The 20,211-nt window shown below is 47.9% G+C and overlaps 1 protein-coding gene across 2 annotated transcripts in view; it reads left to right on the top strand.

Annotated features, from left to right (window-relative positions):
- The window catches only part of LOC102452319 (dual specificity phosphatase 29), an 81,390-nt gene that overhangs the window by 51,794 nt on the left and 9,385 nt on the right, over positions 1 to 20,211 (top strand). For both annotated transcript variants that reach the window (XM_075935768.1, XM_006126347.4), the window contains exon 2: positions 4,457 to 4,679. In XM_075935768.1, coding sequence (XP_075791883.1) covers positions 4,507 to 4,679 — 173 coding nt within the window. In that variant the 5' untranslated portion in view covers positions 4,457 to 4,506. The remainder of the gene's footprint in view (positions 1 to 4,456; positions 4,680 to 20,211) is intronic.

Raw genomic sequence — 20,211 nt, 5'->3', positions numbered from 1 at the left:
CAAGGCTATCGATGCAACAAATCCATGTTCTGAGACCACCAGATAGAAGTACGAGGGACAGCGTATATCACATACACACATGTCAGGTCTAGAACCTTGGTCTTCCCCTCAGCATCAAAATTACAGGTCTCTTCCCCTTGCACTAAGGAGCACATCCTCCCAGCTAGCACCAGCAATAGGTCCTTTATCCTCAGCGTCAGCCACTAGCAAGGCCCAAACACTCCTCTCTCGCCCATAATCTTAAAACGCATTATGTCGGCGTCTCTGTAAATAGCATGAGGCAGCCGATGTTAGACAGGTGGCAGGAGTGTGCTTTAGCTATTAGAAGAAAGAGTTCTCCTCAGGAACTATTGCTGATGGTGCAGAAATAAAACTCCACGCAGCTACGCTCTGCCACACACAGCGCCAGGCCGACGTGCCAGAAGCGTGTGCTTGCCCATCTCAGAGGTCCAGTTGGCCACCCCACCAGGGCCACTCCGAGGCAGGTGGTGAGCCATCAGGACAAAATGGTTTGGGCAGCAACTTCCAACAACACCCGAGGTGGGGTGGGGCATATTGCTCATCCTTCCTTCTGCCCCTGAGGAGACAAATGTGTGCCAGCCGGGGTGAGGACCAGGCCTGCCGAGGAGATGATGTTTTAGGAAGTTTGACTGAAAGATGGTGCCACAGTTTCCAAGGCCTGTGTCCCTTTGACCCCTCCGTGAGAACACCTCGCTTAGGTCTCAGGCCCGCAGCAGTCAGCTCTCTCAGCTCAGGCTCTTATGATCTGTTGCCTTCTGCTGGGAAAGAGACTGCCGGGCTCTTGTACTTCACTGGGGTCACCTCAGCAGCATGACCTGAGCTGAGTCCAGTTCTCTGTGGCTCCTCCACCACCAGGCTTTAGGCTAGCCACTGCCTCTTCTTCCTGTCTCCCGCACTCCCTGGCCGCACCTTCCCAGAAAGAACTCCCTCCCACATCCAAGCCTCTTTCCGGGCTGGGTTTTATCTTTCAAACATAGAACTCAGGCAAAAATACCCAACAGGAACGGCAATACCTCAGTCCACACAGACTTTCCCCAGCGTCTCTCACAGCCGAACGGAAGACACACCATTCTGTTCTGGGCCTAGTGCAGTAGCCGGCCTCTCTCCTGCAACATCTCTCAGCCCTTGCTAGGGATCACCTGACACCTTCCCAGCTGGATTGTTAATTGATTAGCCAAGTCGTTAGGGGGTGACTAGCCAGCTTCCATAAAGCAAAGTACTCCATAATCCAACAAAAGCAGCACACACAAAAATCTAAACAATAAACAGCTTATACACATGTCCATCTTACCAGATGTTCCCCATCTCTCTATATGGAGAGCCTGGCAAAATATTTCAGGGCCTCTCCCAGGACAGGTTCTCTGTGGTCAGTCTCATGCTAGTTCTTGGCTTGAGGGAAAGTCACCTTTCTCCCTACATCAGAGTGGGCACTGACCAGCTTATGCAATTTACCCCAATGAGATAAGCCTCGTTTGAGGGATGCAAGGGTTTGCAATTCATTATTTCTCCTCCCCCCCCCCACCCATGATTTTAATTCCTGCAGGAAACTCTCTAGTTGTCCAGGAACTTGGAATACTACCCCGAGTCCATAAAGATACAGCTCAACTTTATAAAGCTGATGCAAATATTCTTTGGATAGTCCCTGTGTCCATAATCTTGGGCACAGCTGGAACCCAGCACTAGTGAAAATGGGCCCAATTTCTGAACAAAGGTGCACGCATGCCAAGCAAAAAAGGAACTTCACGAAGCATGCGCGTCAATAGACAATAGCCATTTTTACTGAATTTTGTGGGAAAATGCCATTTCATAAGCACCTTTTTTCCTCCCCTCAGAATATCAATGAACAAATCCAGTACCTAATTTAGAAGTGTTGGGGGAAAGCCAGCCCAGAGTCCTTTACCTGCAGAGAACGTGGGTTTGTAGCCCTGGGAGGGAGGCTGACATTTCTGGGAGGACGGAGTCCTATCCCACCACATCCCTTTGCTACCGACCTCCTTTTCCAACTGAACTGCTCATTGCTACTGCCTGTGGTTGGGACTCATCTTTAAAGTGCCACAGGTCTCCTCATTGGTTTTACAGAGACACACTTACACAGATACCCCTCAGACAGAGAAGTCAGAGAAAACCACAGAGACCTTTGCTGGAAGGTTACAATGCAACACTACTGCAATTCTTAGGATCTAGAACAAAAAATGCAGACACGCCGGATGCTCCAAAATAGGGAGATACGACCCACCCCGTTGTACTCTAGACTGGCTCAGGTAGGACATTTCTCTACAGAGCCCGCTTCATCTGCGAGCAGGGCCAGGAACCCCCCAGCGATAGCTCAACAATTTGAGTCCAGGTTTCCATGCATCACAGTGGAGGGATGGAAAAAACAATAGACGCGCAATGGGGCTACGTCTACACTATGAGTTTTCTCAGCAAAAAATATGCTAACGAGGGACTCATTTGCATGAGTCGCTGTCTCATTTGCATATTTTCTGCCAATCCGTTTTTGCACAAAAACAAGCAGTGTGGACGTTTTCTTCAGGTGGCCTGGTTGGCTGAGCCCCAGCCATCAGCTACAGCCAAAGCACAGACCACACTGGGAAACCCAGCTCCTACGAAAGACTTTTTCTTTTTGCGCAAAAACCCCTTTTTCCACAAGATCCTTAGGCCCCAAAAAAGGAGGTTTATCAATCGTGCGGGAAAAGGGGTTTTTGCGCAAAAAGAAAAAATCCACACTGCTTGTTTTTGCGCAAAAACCCCAGCGCAAAAACGGATCGGCAGAAAATATGCAAATGAGCCCCTCATTAGCATATTTTTTGCTGAGAAAACTCTCCGTGTAGATGTAGCCTGGGACAGAGTGAGTGGCAGAGCTAGACGCTGCAGAAAGCACGTGGGCAACATGGAGGAAGAGAAGTTCGTTTCCAGTTTACGTTAGGGGAGAAGGTAAAAAGGAAGGAGGCATTGAAGAAAAAAAACAAAACACTCCCTCCCTCCATTTTTTTAAGTGATCCAAGCTGAGCCTGAAGAAACCAACACGCATGGGGCCACCAGAATTAATTTGTATTCAGAACACTGTAGAGAGCATTAATGCAGACCTTTTGCCCATGATTTTCTGCTAAGGACTTTGGCTCCATAGAGAGGAATCCTGACTTCAAGTGCAAAGACCAGATCAAACTTTGAGATGAACCCAGAATGCTGGCTTTTAAAGATGGGGTTTGATATGGAGATCAGCTGCACAGTTAGAGTAACATTCGGCAGGCAACCCGCAGAACAAAGGCGCTCTCTGCTTTTGGTAACCTCCCTGTCCTTGAAAGAAGAACAAGAGATGTATTACCATCTCTTTGTGCTTTGCAAAAACCCTGCTATGATAAGCTGCCTGGACCTATGGTACCAGCATCCTTTTTGTAGCATGCAATGTCTTGGAGGCAGCAAGGGTACGAAGCTCAAGTTGTGTCGATTTGGACTGAACGTGACTCAAATGTACATTTTCCACTTGCCACTTGCTTCCCTGCGGCTTCTGATTCTTTACTGGGGATGTACCAGGTCAGGAAGCAGGTCTCTCTTTAAAACAGGTTCTAACTACATGAATAGCTACAGTCCAGATTGAAAGTTACCATGCCATGGGATTTCCCCTGAAATGTTTTGTTCTGTCTTAATGTACCTAGACTAGATTTAAAACAGTGGGAATCTGGGAGCCAAGTTCAGCTGGTATAAACCGGCATGGCTGGATTGAAGGTTATTTTCCAACTGACAGAAAGGTTTTGGCTTGGCTGTGGCTAGGTTTGGATGAAATGCATTGTGTTAGATCACATTAGCGAACATAGGCTAACACCCACATTCTATGGGTATGTTTTCACCAAGAAAAAGGTGTGTTCTTCCCAGACAGTAAGATCCTAACGACAAAGCAGCTTTTAACTTGATCTATTGACATACCATTTCTACTGATGGAGAAAATTCACTTTTCTGACTCTTCGGAGGTAGAGTTCTCAGCAGCACTTGTCAAGTATCAGAGGGGTAACCGTATTAGTCTGGATCTGCAAAAGTGACATGGAGTCCTGTGGCACTTTATAGACTAACAGATGTATAGGAGCATAAGCTTTCGTGGGCAAAGACCCACTTCATCAGCAGCACTTGCGGTCTACAGAACTCTGCTCCCTTGAAAGGGAAGGGTAAAACAACCCATGGGAGCACAGTTGATTTGTCTCCACGGTGAGCAAGTTTATCTAGGGAGGTATCAAGGAAGACCACAGTAGAGACAAATTCCAATTGTGGGTCTGCATCCGTCAGAGAGTGTGTCTACCCATTTATAACCCAGCTCCAAATCCAGGCACGTTGGTTGTGAGGCTTTCAGCGTCACAAAGTGCTGGAGGCCCTTCACCAGAGTGGACCCAACTGGCTTTGACACTTCTCCCAGCTTTATATTCTTTTCTTGGTTGCATTTTAGATCCTGTCACATTCCAAGTATCCAGCACCAGATAACCCTCTGGGAACAAGATGTCTGCCGTGGGTCTGAACAAGAAGAGAAGTGCCTACACGGCAGTCAAAGTGGACCCTGATGGAGACTACTGTACCCCCGGCGCGTTTGAACTAGAGCGGCTCTTCTGGAAAGGCACCCCAAAGTATGCTCACGTCAATGAAGTCTGGCCTAATCTCTACATAGGAGATGAGTAAGTGATAACCGCAACCCATCAATGGAGCGGCATGGCACAGGGGTTCCTACCCAAGCCAGGGCTGAGTACAGGAACAAGGCAGCCTCAGGCCTTTTCAGGATACACCAAAGTAAAGATTTTGCCTTGTAGGTTTTAACCACTCAAAGGAAGGTTCATCACCATGTAGGCATCTCCCCATACCAAAGATGATGGGACATACTGCAGCTTTTGGGGTAGTCATGTACTATTTTTAGATGACTAATTTCAATGAGTAATGAGTTCTTTATTGCCAAGAGACAGTCCCCCCCCCCCTCCCCCCAGTCATGCGGAGGGAAGGGAACCGGCTGGGGTGGGTGGGGAAGGGCAGGCCCAGAATGGAATTGTTGGAAGTGACTGAAGAGTCTTCCCAAGAGCTGGAAATATTTCAACCTAAGTTGGAGTCTGGGCGGTGGATTGTGGCTGGAGAAAGAGGGGGGCTCCTGTGTGTTAAAAATTGTCCAGCTATTGAACAAATGTGCAGAGTTGTTGACTCGAGTCCCACGACTTGAACTCAAGTCCGACTTAAGTCGCCTAGGTGACTCGACTTGAGACTCGACTCGAGACTCGACTCGGGTTCATTGTTTGTGACTTGAGACTCAACTTGAGACTTGCTAATTTTGTTAAACCGACATGGTGAAAAAAATTGTCTGAAAATGCCAATATTGATGGCTTGTACAAAAGTGACTTGGCATTTTTTAAATTTAGACTTGAGACGACTTGGGACTTGACTCAAAAGTGACTTTAGGGACTCAAGACTTGACTTGAGACGTGAACTGTAGTGACTTGAGACTCGACTTGGACTTGACAATGACAACTTGAAGACAACCCTGCAAATTTGTCCCTATTCTTAGGACTAAAGTGCTGTGATTTCACTCTCCGCTGTAGGATTCATCTCCTGCTCTTTGTACATGAATGTGAAAGCACACGATTAATCTGGGAATGGCCCTCTCATTTCACTAGGCAGAACCAGCTCCCTACACAGACAATCAAATCTGTCTGCAGAGCAGGAGAACTTGTCTTAACCCTTAAGCACTCTTGGTTACATTCCCATTTTCCCCTATTCTCTTGCCTAATGGGATATTTATTTTACATCGTTCCTAAAAGGCACAAGCTGCAGCCCCTACCAACGCCACAAAGTATTCATAATATTTTTAAAGGCCCTAAAATTCTTCCAGTGCCAGCTTATAAAAGTGGAAAGATAAACAGCTTTAAAAAAAAAAAAAAAGTTATTTGAGTCCCAATATCATTGAGCAATTAATTCTGTGGCGCCAGAGGCAATCGTTAGACCCACATGAGAGATCAGGACTACAAGCACTCGGGGGCGAACATTTTACAGAAGAAAAATATTTTTTTCCAAATGTGGGGATAGTCTGGCCAGCCAACTCACGGACAAGGAGGGGGTGTATGTGGGACAATTTGCTTCTTGCTAGATCTTTTTCAGCCTAGGATCAGTAAAAGCTGGGTGGGCCCTGTTGAACACACCTGGCATGTTCTTGTTGAATGCACCTGGCATATTCTTTCCCTTCCTTATTGAAAATGATCAAAATTACTTTTAATGCAATAGGTAGATGGATTTTCCACTCACCTTTGTGAGGCCCCTTTGGGCTGGTGCAGAGTCCCAAGTGACCAATCAGAACACAACTTCGAACATTCCAGATTCCTAGACGCAGGCCACGATCTACCAACCGTTATTTTTCCAACTACAATTGTGCCTGTAATTCTGTCATGTTACACCTCAGATTTGAGCAACACCTGTAAGATAGATCCAAAGAGCAATTCATCAGGGAAGCAAAACAGCGTCCTCACTCCCTTCCATAAGAATATTCAGAGCTACATTGCTCACTTCGCATGGATTGGCTGTTGAGAGGGTATCTTTTGCTGGAGAGCAGAGCACGCTAACTGCTAAGAAAATAATACAAACTTTTGAGATGAGATGGGAAAGGATGCCATGGTGGTAGCACTGCAGGTAAATGCCATCTGGTCAGAAGACCCTGCTAGCCCATCCCCAAAGAATGGACTTCACAATGAGATCGACTCCCCACCCTATGAGAAATGAGGAAAGAAAATCACCTAGGGAGGAGAAAAAAAAAGACATAAGCGAGGGACGGAAACCATGAGGACCAGTTTCACTAGGCAGATGGCCCACCAAAAATTAAATTCTTTAGCTAGGGTTTGTACTCACGAAGGGCAACTCCCAAGGATTTAGGTTGCTGGCTAGCCCCGCCTCCTGTCCCTGTGGATCTGGACATCATCACCAGCCAAAACTCTGGCTCCATTTCTGGGACAAGGTGGCAGTTAAGCATTTAATGCTAAGCAGGTGGAGTCCAGGTAGCAGAGAAGTTCATGGGGCCATAATAACCCATTTATACACAACTTCCCATGCTCATCTGGGGGCAGTGCTGTTCTCGGTGTCCAAATGGAGGCACTCCTTTGTTGGAGTGGAACAGGTTTGTTTGACACTTCCCGCAGATTTGTGGTCCCTTTCCGTTACTTTCATGTTCCAAGGATTGAGGCCAAGATAAGCCCCTTGGTCCTTATTTATGCCCAACAGCGTCCACCCTCAAGTCACCCATGGGCGTCGGTTTCGGGCCTGGTTGTAGCACTGGCTGCCAAATAGCTACTGTGGAAAAGGCAACAGAAGTTACATTCATTTCACCTCCACATCAACCATGCTAAATTAAGGGATGCACATAGAAGTAGTTAGTGGCATGCTCATTACAAATCAAGTGAGCGCGCATGCACACACACACACACACACACACACACACACACACACACACACACACACACACACCCACCCCCCCCGTTTACCTCCGGAGCCTCCACATCTGGGCCTCATTCCCGCCTCCTTTATTTACAAGGTTAGCAGCGACTGCTTATGGAAATGCCAATTAATTACCCGACTACAGAACCACAGCTCTCTTCTAATGCAATGCAGGCTATCATGGAGCTCTGGGAGGCCACGCATGCCTTTTGTTACAAGGCTTGGCTGCCGCTTTTTCCCAGCGGCCATGAAATCCCCATGAGGCCAGTCAGGCCCAGACTAATTAAAGCTTCAAGTTTAGCAGCCTGCGTTCAAGCCCCAGTTGAAGTTTTCCTCCAGCAAGTTCCAAAGACTTTTAAGACCAGGCCTTGGAGACAAAAGGAATCTCCCAGTGACAGGAACAGAAACGGGCTTTTTGGTTCGCCCAGGACCAGGGTTATTAACATGGAGATTATCTTCAGTAGGACAGGCACTGCTTTGCTTCGTTTCCTTCCTTTACATAGCACTGCTTGATGTAAGGCAGGTGTTTTCTTCAGGTGGCCTGGTTGGCTGAACCCCAGCCATAAGCTACAGCCAAAGCACAGACCGCACTGGTGCTCACAGGGAAACCCAGTGAAGAGTCAGAAATTAGAGCTGGTACAGCCTGTAAGCCAGCTGCTTGAGTCTTGGGTCCCTGACCTGTGCTCAGGCCTGTAAGTACAGGTCCAGCGGCTCTGCCAAACTGGGGGCCCTGAGAGCAGGGTAGGCAGTGACACGAATACTGTCCCACAGTCAATAAGCCCCAGGCCCCGAGTCAGGGCGGGGCAGCCAAACAAACAGCTCCCCAGGCACGAGTGGGGAGGGGGCGACTGCTTGAGTCCCAACCCAGGGCCCTAGTAGTGACAGCCCTGGCTGCCACTGGGGTCAGCAGGGATCCAGCCCGCAACACTCTGACACACTCTAGAACGTTATGAGACCAGCCTGACGGCCGTCGGCTTCCCCTGGGCCACTGCCTAACTCCCCCTCCGCATCTACCTGGCGCCATTCTGGCTGCTGGTTCTCTGAATCCTTGGGCAGGGTGTACAAGGTCTCCTCTTCCGAGCAGGGGTCCAGTGTCCAGGCCAATCCTCAGCCTCTGCAAGTTCCTCAGGGCCCTCCTGGCTTGGGGGCTCAGGGCAGGCCTCTGCTTCCCCAGGCAGATGAGGCCTTCCTGAGCTCCTGGGCTGGGCTTTCATGCTACCTGCCCTGCCAACTTGGCTTCCGTGGAGTTAAAGGGACAGGACCCAGCTCAGCCTTCCCAGGCTCGGAGCGGGGTTTTTCCCCCTCGGGGTCAGTGAGCGGCCAATGGCCCACCACTATGTGTGAGTCTAGGTTAGATACAAACCTTTAAAAAGGGTCCATTTGCTGGTTCCAAAGTACCACTCCCAGGATTTCAATTAAAGAGGACAGGAGTGTCCTAAGACCTTGGCCTCATCCGACCGCATCCCTAGTGCTGATCAGGTCCTGCATCTGAACCCTTGCCAAAACTTAATCCATCTCTGAACACTGCCTCATTGGCCTCTCTCTACCAAAAAGAGAATCTAATCGAGAGATCCTTCCATACATAATGCAACTTACAGCGCAAAGCTCAGCCAAACTGCAGTTGGTTTGATGATAGGGAGCCGTCTTTACAATGCAGCTGGTAGAGCGTGCTTGCTATGGGTGCAATTAGGTTTGCCGGTAGTTCACACTCAGGTTACGTCTACATTTCAGCCTTTTGCCAGCAGAGAGTATGCTAATGAAGTGCTCATTAGCATTTGTTGTGCTGTCATTTGCATATTCTCTGCCAATGCTTTTTGCACAAGCGGTTTTTGCGCAGAAACAAGAAGCGTAGACAGGTCCGTTTCGCACAAAAAAAAAGCCTTTTGCGCAAGATCCTTATGCCCCAAAAAAGTAGGCACAAGGATCTTGCGCCAAAGGGGGATTTTGCACAAAACGGACCCATCTGCACTGCTTGTCTTAGCGCAAAAACCTCTTGTGCAAAAAGCATTGGCAGAGAATATGCAAATGACAGCGCAACAGATGCTAATGAGCGCTTCATTAGCAAACTCTTTGCCGGCAAAAGACTGCAGTGTAGGCGTAGCCAAAGGGATCATCTAGAACAGGATCTCAAACTCCCAGACTTTGGGCTAGTGCAGGCCCGAGAGCCGAGATATTGCACAATCCAGCCCAGGACTCTTGGTGGGCCGGAGGGGGCTGTCCGTTACCAGCCCCCAAGCCCTGCTCTTTCCCCGCCCTTTCTCGGTCATGACTCCTGGCGGGCCGGGGGAGGGGCCTGTTTGTTACCGGCCTCCAAGCACTGCCCCTTCCTGCCATCGTCTTATGGCAGCGTCTCCCCTCGCACACGGCTTTGGAGAGCACTGGGGGGCCTATGAGCTGCAGGGGAAGTGAAGGGAGTGCATCCACCCAGTACTCTTTGCTTCCCTCGCGGCTCCTGCCATCACAGAGAATGTGGGGGGAGGGTGCGACCGCTCCCCCAGGCTCCGCCCCGTGATCCCGAGAGCCCTGTGCTTCGGGACAGGGTGCCATGACAGGGTGATGGGAAGAAGGGGCGGGGCTTGGGAGCTGGATACAAAAAGGCCACCCTTGGCTCACAGAATCCCAGGCAGGACTGTGCAATTGCTCTGGCACGTGGGGCTCGTGTTTGAGACCCCTGATGTAGAAGATAGGGGACTGTACTAAATAAACATTCTGAGCGTTTCGCCACTCATTGATTGACTCCCTCCCTTTCACCGTCCCTCTCCCCCATTCCGGAAGGATTTTGTCTGGCAAAGGGACATCTTCGGCATGTTCAACATGGCTCTGTTTAAAGAGACAGGACTAGTTCAGAGGAAAGCAGATGGGAACTGGTTCACTGAATAGTTATCTCACATTCTTACCACATCCACTGGTATTTATCACATAAAAAGAGGAACGTTTTAGGTCACATTGATAGTGACCCAGAAGCTAGAAATATGTTCACAGAGCAGTGTGGGGGCAGATTATTTTATTCAAAAAAAAGACGCCCGTCCAAAGGTTTCCCTGTGATATTAGTATAGTCATCTGCCAGTCCTACGGGAGGCTGAGAGAGCTGGAGGGTAAATCTGTAAGCCTACACAAAGAAATCTCTCAAGAATTAAAAACCAATGGTGTGGACATTCGTGTCAATGCCAAGATCAGAGCGGCTTGAGGCCGGCTGCGGCAGCTGGCGCCCCAGGTAGAACCTGCGATCGGCGCCCCCGCTTGCACAGCCATTGATGGCGTGACATCGATCGGGCGCCCCATGACGTCATCATCAGGTGTCCTGGGCGCCCCATGGAAGGCGGCTCCCTAGGCAACCGCCGAGTCTGCCTATACTCACAGGCTGCCCCTGGACGCAAGCGATACTGGCAGTTCACCATGCCCATCATCCGCACAACTCGTGGTCTGCCGCTGATTTGCAGCAGTAAAAGCAAAGTGCCAATGTCTGAAATTAATTGTCGATGTCAAAAACACATCCCAACTCTGATGCTTTTGATGTGGGGAAAGGTACGAGGATCCTTTCTGCCTGTCACAGAGTCAACCAAACTTCCGTCAGAGGATTTGCTTGGGGCACTGGATTGCTCGCTGCATGCCAGCTTTCCCCACTCATCAGCTGATGTGAGTTCCTCTGGTTGGGAGGCGACGAATAACTAGTCTGCCAAGGGAAAAAATTGCTCCCATTTGTGCCTCTGGGGAGGCAAGGCAATGCCTTGTGGGGGACAAATGCTTCATTATCTCTTCTTCAGTTTCCGCTAAGCAGTGCTTCTCTAGAGGCAGGAGATATGGGGATTTTAGGCTCAGTATGAGCAGAGCGTGCAAACATCTCCCTTTGCCATGGCAAGCTGCCAACTACGCTTAACGAAACAGAGATACCGTCTACCGTCCGGCATTCCTCATTGGACACTGAACATCTGGCAGAGGAGTGGCATGTCCCAGCCTTCCCTTGGTGGTTAAAAATAGTTGAAAATTTGTGAAGAGACCACTCCTTCCCCGGTAACTCATGGCCTCTGATTTCCTTGGCCCTTGTCAATTCGAGTATAAATACGAAGAAAACAGCTGTTTGTGTTGCTCACAATCTCCTTCGGGGACTGTCGAAAAGATGAGGGTCCATAATGATATTAGATACACCAGCTGCCTAGTTGAATAGCACCGAAATGTGCTAGGCCACAGGAGGAGGAGATGGGGTTGCTGTGTGAATTTCTTGTTGCGTGATCTCAAAGGGCACAGTTGCTTGGCTTCCCATAGGGCTCGTCAACATTTTCATAGGGCTCCAGCTTGTTCCTCCCTGTTTAACATGCATGCTAGGCCATTAGGAGGGTTAATGGAGATGCGTGGGGCAGAGGGTGTCTTCAGCACGTGGATGACACCTGGCTTGTGTTTCTATTATTTCATTTTGCAATAAGGGGTAGTTATCACTTGCTGGGATGAAAAGGAGGAAGGAGAAAATTTGTTCCTCTTGGTTTCTGAGGACAGGACAAGGAGTAATGGGCTTAAAGTGCAGCAGGGGAGGTTTAGATTGGACATTAGGAAAAAATTCCTAACTGTCAGGGTGGTCAAATATTGGAATAAATTGCCAAGGGAGGTGGTGGAATCTCCCTCTCTGGAGATATTTAAGAACAGGTTAGATAGACATCTGTCAGGGATGGTGTAGGTGGAGCTTGGTCCTGCCTTGAGGGCGGGGGGCTGGACTCGATGACCTCTTGAGGTCCCTTCCAGTCCTATTATTCTATGATTCTATGATTAACAGCTTTGCTGAATCAAGGCTGCTCTACCTAGTATCTCTCTTGTTATAGCAACAAGAATGATGAAAGGTCTAGAGAACACGAGCTATGAAGGAAGGCTGAAAGAATTGGGTTTGTTTAGTTTAGAAAAGAGAAGACTGTGGGGGGGAGGACATGATAGCCGTTTTCAGGTATCTAAAAGGGTGTCATAAGGAGGAGGCAGAAAACTTGTTCATCTTGGCCTCTGAGGATAAGAAGCAAGGGGCTTAAACTGCAGCAAAGGAGGTTTAGGTTGGACATTAGGAAAAAGTTCCTGTCAGGGTGGTCAAACACTGGAATAAATTGCCCAGGGAGGTTGTGGAATCCCCATCTCTGGAGATATTTAAGAGTAGGTTAGATAAATGTCTATCAGGGATGGTCTAGATGGTATTTGGTCCTGCCATGAGGGCAGGGGACTGGACTCGATGACCTCCTGAGGTCCTTTCCAGTCCTAGCATTCTATGATTCTATTAAAAAGCTGGGTAAGTTTTTACTCAAGGACCCAAACTTTCCTCAGTTCCTCCCTTCCCACATGGAGATGTACTGTCATTTTCCTAATGCGCTCCCAGCACAGTGCTTCACCTTCCCCGCTCTGAAGTGCATTCAAGGCAGACATTGAAGATCATGACTTGGGCCTCATAAAAAGAAATCAAGCGCTAAAACACAGATGGCCCAGAAGAATAAAATGAAAACAATTGGAGGATAAGTCAAATGCTGATCGTTTCACCTATGCTGGGCAAGCAGAGCGAACTTTTTCTGGGCATTGTGGCTTTATGTTCAATTATTACCAGAGAAATAGAAATATCTCTCCCATTTACGAGGCAATAACATCACTTACAGAGGGAGGAAGACAGAAAACTCTGTGCTGGACTATTAAACTCGCGTGGTGAGCTAATTGCAAGAGGGAGAACTTGCGTGTCATGTACTAGCTCAAAACAAATTAAGGATTGAATTATGCACCGTTGAACAAGGTTTCTATTTCACACTAACAGCCTGTGTGTGGCTCTCGTTCACTAGCTGACTTACCCTACTGACTGTTGTAGATATTCAGGTTTTACAAGCTCTTTCTTTCCATCAAAAATGCTAATAGTACAGCTGTGGTGTAGGAAGCAGATGGAACAAAAGGGAATACACATCTTATACTATCCCCAAGAATTCCAATGATATTAAAATTCTGAGAATCTAAACTATCAACTGAGATTTTTCAGTGAGTGATTCTAGGGCTACCTCTACACCAAGTTTGGGGTGTGCTGTAAATTAACCTCACTTTAGGGATCTTGAGTTGAGTTAATTGGGGAAGCTTGTAAATTCTAGTGCATGCAAAGGTTTGTTCCCAGTCACGGTTGAGTGAGCTATGACCAGAGACAGCATTTGCATTTGGAAATGTGCATGAGCTTCTACATTGGCATTTACAATCATGTTAGTTAGCTCAAGATAACTGGCAATCAAGTCACCAGTTAAAAGCAAGACCAAAACCTATTACCATTATTCATTATTTGTAGAACCTCAGCACCCTAGTTGCAGACTCTGACCTCATAGATGGGGTGCTGTATAAACAGCCACAAGCATCTTACAATCTTAGCATAAGAAAAGAGACCACAGATGGACATAGACAGAGGGGGCAGTCCAGGAAACAATGAGATATTATTGGGCGTGGTCTTTGCTTATCAGCAGCCTACCTGTGGTAAAGCTTTTTTTTGTAGGTACCATGGAAAAGGAAAGTCTGACAGATTTTGAAAGCTGGGCGAAGTCCATTATTTGGATGTTCTACTGAGGGCACCTTATAGAGGCCTAGAGTTGCCAGTTTTGGTTCGATGTATTCCTGAGGGTATCACCACATGAAACTTGAACTTTGATCTCTAATTCCTGGAGACGTCATGACAATCCTGGAAGACTGGCAACCCTCAAGGCGCCTGATTATCAAAGGGAAAATCTGCAGTGCTTGCTGAAAATCAGGCTTTGTTATGATCTCTCAACCTGGCCCTCAAAATCACAGCCACGTTTGAAAATCTTGGCCTGAGGGCCTGCTCCTTTCTTAGGGTGTGTCTACATTGCTCCTGTAGCTCAAAATAATCTATGTAATAACTTGAGTCAATTTTGAAGACGCTTGTTTTGTCATTTGGCATGATCTCCACAACGCCACATTTTGAAATAACCCGCTATGCCAAAACATCCCTTACTCCTTGTGGAATGAGGTTTACGGGGACGTTGGAATAGCGAGCCTGTTACATTTCGAAATAATGGATGTGCAGTTAAGACGCGGGATACCTCAGGTATCCCGAAATAGCTGTGCGGTGTAGACGGATCCCTACTATGAATGGCAAAATGTCTGTTTAGCCCTTAGAAGCAGTTTACAAACACAAAACCCCTTACTAACAGAGGGAAGAGGTCCTGTTAACTGGGGGATAGCTGGTCTAGTGCCTCTTTTGTACGAAGAAGAAAGAGAGACCCAAGCTCTTAGCAGCCAGCAAACCTCACTTCTCAATAATCAGACTGCCTGAATCTATCAGTATAAATGGAATGGACCAACACAGCTTAGTTACTGAGAGGGCACCCATGCCATTTAAGCTTGTTGGAGAGGAACAGAAAAACTGTACAAGTTGGAAACTGAGTGATATACTCATTTATATTTTCACAAAGACATTGTGCTTAGTACTACACAGAACAGAGGCACAAAGTCCTGGCCTTGCAGAATGTGCAACATACTAAAAAATGTAGGAAAAACTTTCCTGGTGTAAGCCTTCTACAGACCTTAGAAGCAACCCTTTCCGACAGAGGCATCCAAACCCAAATCAAGGTAATTCACAGACACTTACCTTCCTTCCTCTCCCCCCCCCCCCCGCATCCCCCTCCTGTTCTGCAATGTGATTTGTCCTTTTCATATTTGTTCATTTTTTTTTAATTGTATCCTTTGGTATATATGGTTGTGACTACTTTCTTCCACTATTTGATCTGAGGAAGTGGGTCTGGCCCACGAAAGCTCATCATCTAATAAACCATCTTGTTAGTCTTTAAAGTGCTACATTGCCCTGCATTTTGCTAAATGCACAGCCTTACCTGCAGGGGGTGGAGAGATCGCAACTTGATCTGCATGCACTCAGCACTCCTGAAGTCGGGGCATTATGGATGTGCTTAAATTCCACTGGAGTCAATGAGATCTAAGCACATGCTTAAGTGCTTTGCTGAACTGGCATCTTAATGCCCCAGAATGGGTCTGAATGCTTTACGCGGAGCACCCACTAGGAAAGTTTTCTCATTTTAGCAGCTAAAGGAGGAAGGGTTTGATTTGGACCCATGGCTACAGAACAGGCACAGTGTCAATACATTACCTTTCCTGTGGTAACACGGCCTGCAAAAGGCCCGTTCTGAACTCCAATTCGTCCCTAGAAGAGCTCCCAATAAAGCAGAGTTTGCAGCAATTGACCTGAGAGCACAGGCACAGAGGAAGGACGACAGACAATTGAACAGCAGCCTGCACAAAGCACTAAAGAGCACCTGATAGGGAACAATCCTTCACGGGAAGGCTGAAGGCCTGGCTGGACCTTGGATTGTATCTTCTAAGTAGGATGAATTCAGAGCAGAAGAGGCACTCACAAAGATAACAGGCTTTGTTGAGGGCACTGTAAGCATTTGTTCTGTTTAAGACGGATCAGTTATTCCTCTTCATCCAAACACAGCTGACGGAAGGGCTAAGGAATGAACACATACCCACTATGCCTGGGCTAATTCACAGGGTTTGTCCCAAACTGAACAAGAGAGATTACACTAAAGCGTCAGTGGGAAATAGGTCAATGGAGGGATGATAGGAGTTACTAGAGAGAACTTTCTGGGTGTCTAGCTGGTGAGTCTTGCCCACATGCTCAGGGTTTAGCTGATCGCCATATTTGGGGTCGGGAAGGAATTTTCCTCCAGGGTAGATTGGCAGAGGCCCTGGAGGTTTTTCGCCTTCCTCTGTAGCATGGGGTACAGATCACAGCTAGAGGATCTCTGCATCTTGGGGTCTTCAAAGTATTTGAAGGCTTCAATATCTGATATATAGGTGAGAGGATTATTCTAGGAGGGGTGGGTGAGATTTTGGGGCCTGCACTGTGCAGGGGGTCAGACTAGATGATCATAATGGTCCCTTCTGACCTTGGAGTCTATGAGTCTATGCAAGGGACTCAACAGCAGGCATCAGGAAGGAAGGTCATTCCCCTCCCACCACCTCAAAATGTGCTCGCCCAAGAGGTCTGGGGCAAAAAGGAAGGGCAAAGAGCATTGCTCTCCACTAAAACTCGTAGTCTATTGACAGGACACTGCAGTAAGTTTACCAGAGGGCAGGCCCACTGATGGGGAAGGGAGGGAGGGAGGGCAAAGAAGGCAGTTGCTCCAGAGCCTGGCAATTCAAAGGGACCTAGTGCTCCTGACCACTACTTCTGCTGCTACAGAGCCGGGAGCCCTTTACATAGGTGCCAGAGCACCACATGGCAAGTTCCGGGCAGCATTAAGGACTGGGAAGGGGGAACTGAGGGCTCGCTACCCTGGCCCAGGCCCTTCCACTTGAGGCCCCGCCCCTTCTTGGAGTGTGGAGCCAGCCCCCCACCCCACCCCACACACACACACACACAAATGCAACTTGCTAGGGTTGCCAAATGGTTTAACCAAAAATACCGAACACCGACCTCCCCTCCCCCAAAAAACAAAACAAAACACCGGGGAAAAAATTCTGTTGAGAAAAAAAAAAAGGGTGGAGGGAGGGAGAACCAAGGTAGTTGATCAAAAAAAAAAAAAAAAAAAAAAAAAAAAAAAAAAAAAGACCCCGAGTTAAGCAGAAAAAATAACAAAATAAAAAACCCCAGCATGGCTCCTTTAAGAAATTTCTTTTGGCCCTAACAGGCTGCCGGCAGCCATCTGCCATCTTGTCTTCCTGCTCCGGGCCAGACAGCTCCCCCGCGGAACCAAGTAAGCACCCGGGATTTTCGCCTCCTGTCCGGGGAGAGTGGGGGGGGGGGGGGGGGGAAATCAGAAAATACGGGACATTCCATCTGGTATTTTCTGAAGTTTTTTTTACTGAGCAGGAGGCAAAAATACTGGACTGTCCGGGTCAATACCGGACACCTGGCAACCCTACACCTGGCCCAGCAGCCTGTCGACACCCCAGGCAGTGGGCCGCTCCAGTAGCATAGACCTCCCCCCACCCCATGTCCCTAAATCTCAAGAGCCCTGGAAGGTTTATTTAGGTAGTGTAAGGAGAGGTAGAACGGAAGTGACTGTGCAGTTATAAGGCACCATGCTCTGGTGGGAGAGACTAGTCAGTCCTGTGCTAATCCGTGGTCTGGCCCAGAACACACTAAACGTCTTAAGGAGCCAGAGCAGACTCTGTCGTAGCAGAGGGGCCTGGATAGAAACGCTCTGTGCTTTCCCTCTGGCAAAGGAGACTCTTGGGCATGCCCTCGCCATGGACACTTAAAAGCGAGGTCTGTAGCATCCCCACCCACGTTGGGCGTGGTGTGGTGACAGCTGGGTTGGTCCCAGGCTAGGAGACGCAAAAACTTTTGAGCTCCACAGCGCTCTTCTGCAGGCCTTTTGGAACTCAGCAACTCCAGCTCTCCCCAGAAGAAGTTGGTCTAATGAAAGCAGGGGAGCGGACAGCCACACTGGGCCCCTGGGCAAGGTAGCAGGGGCGGGGCCTCACGGGGAAGGGGCGGGGCCTAACGGGGAAGGGGCGGGGTGGAAGGCTGAGACCATGGTGCCCCCGCAGCACTGTCTGTAGCACACTTCCTTAGACAGCGCTAAGAGCTGCCTGGAGCACGTGCGGTGCTCCAGGGGTTATCTAAAGGGCTCTGACTGTGGTGGCCACTGAATCACTAGGTCCTGGAGTAGTCACTTCCTGTTTTCCCACCCCTGTTGGCGGCCTGAATGACAGATACTACCTCCCTCACCTTGGCTAATAGCTGCATCGAAGGCATTCATTTCTGACCGTCTCCGGAGAATCCAGTCAAGGAAAGAGGGAAATTAAGGCCCAGATGAATGCTGCAGTGTCAAATGTTAATCTGTCATGTGACCCATTGTTTTGCATTGTCTGTGTTGCGAACAACAACAACGACCATTGTTTAATGCAACTGCTATTTATTAGATGGAACTGCATTTGCAGAATCCAAATTTGAGTTTACTTTTCATGGACAGTTAATCTTTATTTTTTCCATTGACCCTACAATGTGGCCTAACTTGCTATTCAGCAAGAAGAATTCCACTTCCAGGGGTTCTAACTGAGCACAGATCTAGGAGATGAAAGCAACATTTTTTTCCATGTTTGTTGGGCCAAGTCTGAAGAATGGAAAACAGATTTTTTTCCATGGGGATGGGTGGTGGGAAACCAGAACAAAACAAAAACCTGAAAGCAAAATCTGTGTTTCACCTCAAGCATGGCAGAATCCAGAGAGTAAGGCTCACTTGCCTGCTCCATCTTCTCCTCAAGATATTATTATATCTATTTCTAAAGTATCTGTCTTTTTGATAATGTTGTAATGAAATTACTCTGTGCTCGCTAGGTCTATGTGTGGGACATATCTACATTCAGCTCCTAACAAGAGGGGCATGAAAGTTGCATGAATAACTGATTTTTCGGTTCTGAAATTCTGGGGGGAGGGAAGCCCTGGCTTGATCTAAAAACAATTTAATTGTATTCAGCAAAACAAGTCATCAGAAAAAAAATTATTTTTGGGTCTCACACAATATTTTGTTCAACGTCAGCTGAAATGCTTTGTTTTGATTTTGAGCTTTGAATAGGTTTTTAAATTTGTAAAAAAAAAGTGTCTTTTGAAAAAACAGTCAATCTGAATAAAAAAACGGAAACAATTGGTATTGAAATGGAATGTTTTAATTTATTTGGAATTAAATTTACCTTTTTCTAAAAAAAAACACCTCAACAGAGCCACAAAATATTTCCGTCAACCTAAATCTGCATTTTCATCCAAAAGATTCAGTTGAAAAATTTCACCGAGCTCGGTAGCTGCTCCCAGAGAGGAAGGACCTAGCCATCACAGGAAGTAGCTCAGAGAACACATTCAGGAAGTGATCATACTTCCTGCCTGGGGGAATAGGTGAAAAGCGTGTGTGAGCAGTACCAGCACTAGGTGGCAGTGCTGCCTCTGGGTTCTCCTCCTATAATAATGCTGCGTGTGTCTATTGTTCACTGAGCTTGTGGCTCTAACAGTTGTAGGGACTCTGCTAGATTGTCCTACCCCACAGTAGCACATCAGTAGAATCCGATCCCCCTGTCTCACCTTGAATACAGCACACAACTTATCAGACACTGTCGCTAAACGACGCTCTTGTCTGGGATCCATTGGAGTGATGCACCTTGTCCGCCAGCGACTCTTCTGCATCGTGTCTCTCAACCACGCTCATGTGGACTGCGGTACCGTGGAGTACAATTTGAATTTCCGGTTTTTGTGGCGGCCAGCCAACAGGGCAAAGAGGAAAGGATAAAAGTTTCATATTAAGAACATAACAGCGGCCCTACTGGGGTGGAATAACAGTCCATCTAGACCAGAGGCCAATGCCGGGTACTCCAGTGGGAATGAACAGAATAGGGAATCGTCAAGTGATCTGCCTTGCTGCCCATTCCCAGCTCCTGGCAAAGAGAGTCCGGGGCATAGACTGTATCATGGTGATCCAGCCCCTTCCATCGATATAGTTGTGTCTACACAAGGCGGTTATGCAAGCAGGGAGCCGGGAGTGGTGGATTTTTCATGCCCAGCGGACGTGGATATGCTAGTCAGCATTTCCCGTAAGCTGTGCCCTCGTGCAGCCGTTCAGGAGAGATTCAAAGGCCACTCCGCTGATTAGCAGAGTGCCCACAACTAGGTTGTGATTCTACCAGTGGTGCACATTGGCCCGGGCTTCGGTGCACATAAAATTTATTCTGCCCATGGATTGAAAAAATCCACCCGTGGATGGGGAAGATTAGAAGGTACATCGAGGCCAG

Source organism: Pelodiscus sinensis, chromosome 8 (assembly GCF_049634645.1).
Source record: "Pelodiscus sinensis isolate JC-2024 chromosome 8, ASM4963464v1, whole genome shotgun sequence".
Classification (NCBI taxonomy): domain Eukaryota; kingdom Metazoa; phylum Chordata; order Testudines; family Trionychidae; genus Pelodiscus; species Pelodiscus sinensis.
The sequence above is the reverse complement of the archived record's forward strand: the minus strand, read 5'-3'. Positions and strand labels throughout refer to the sequence as shown.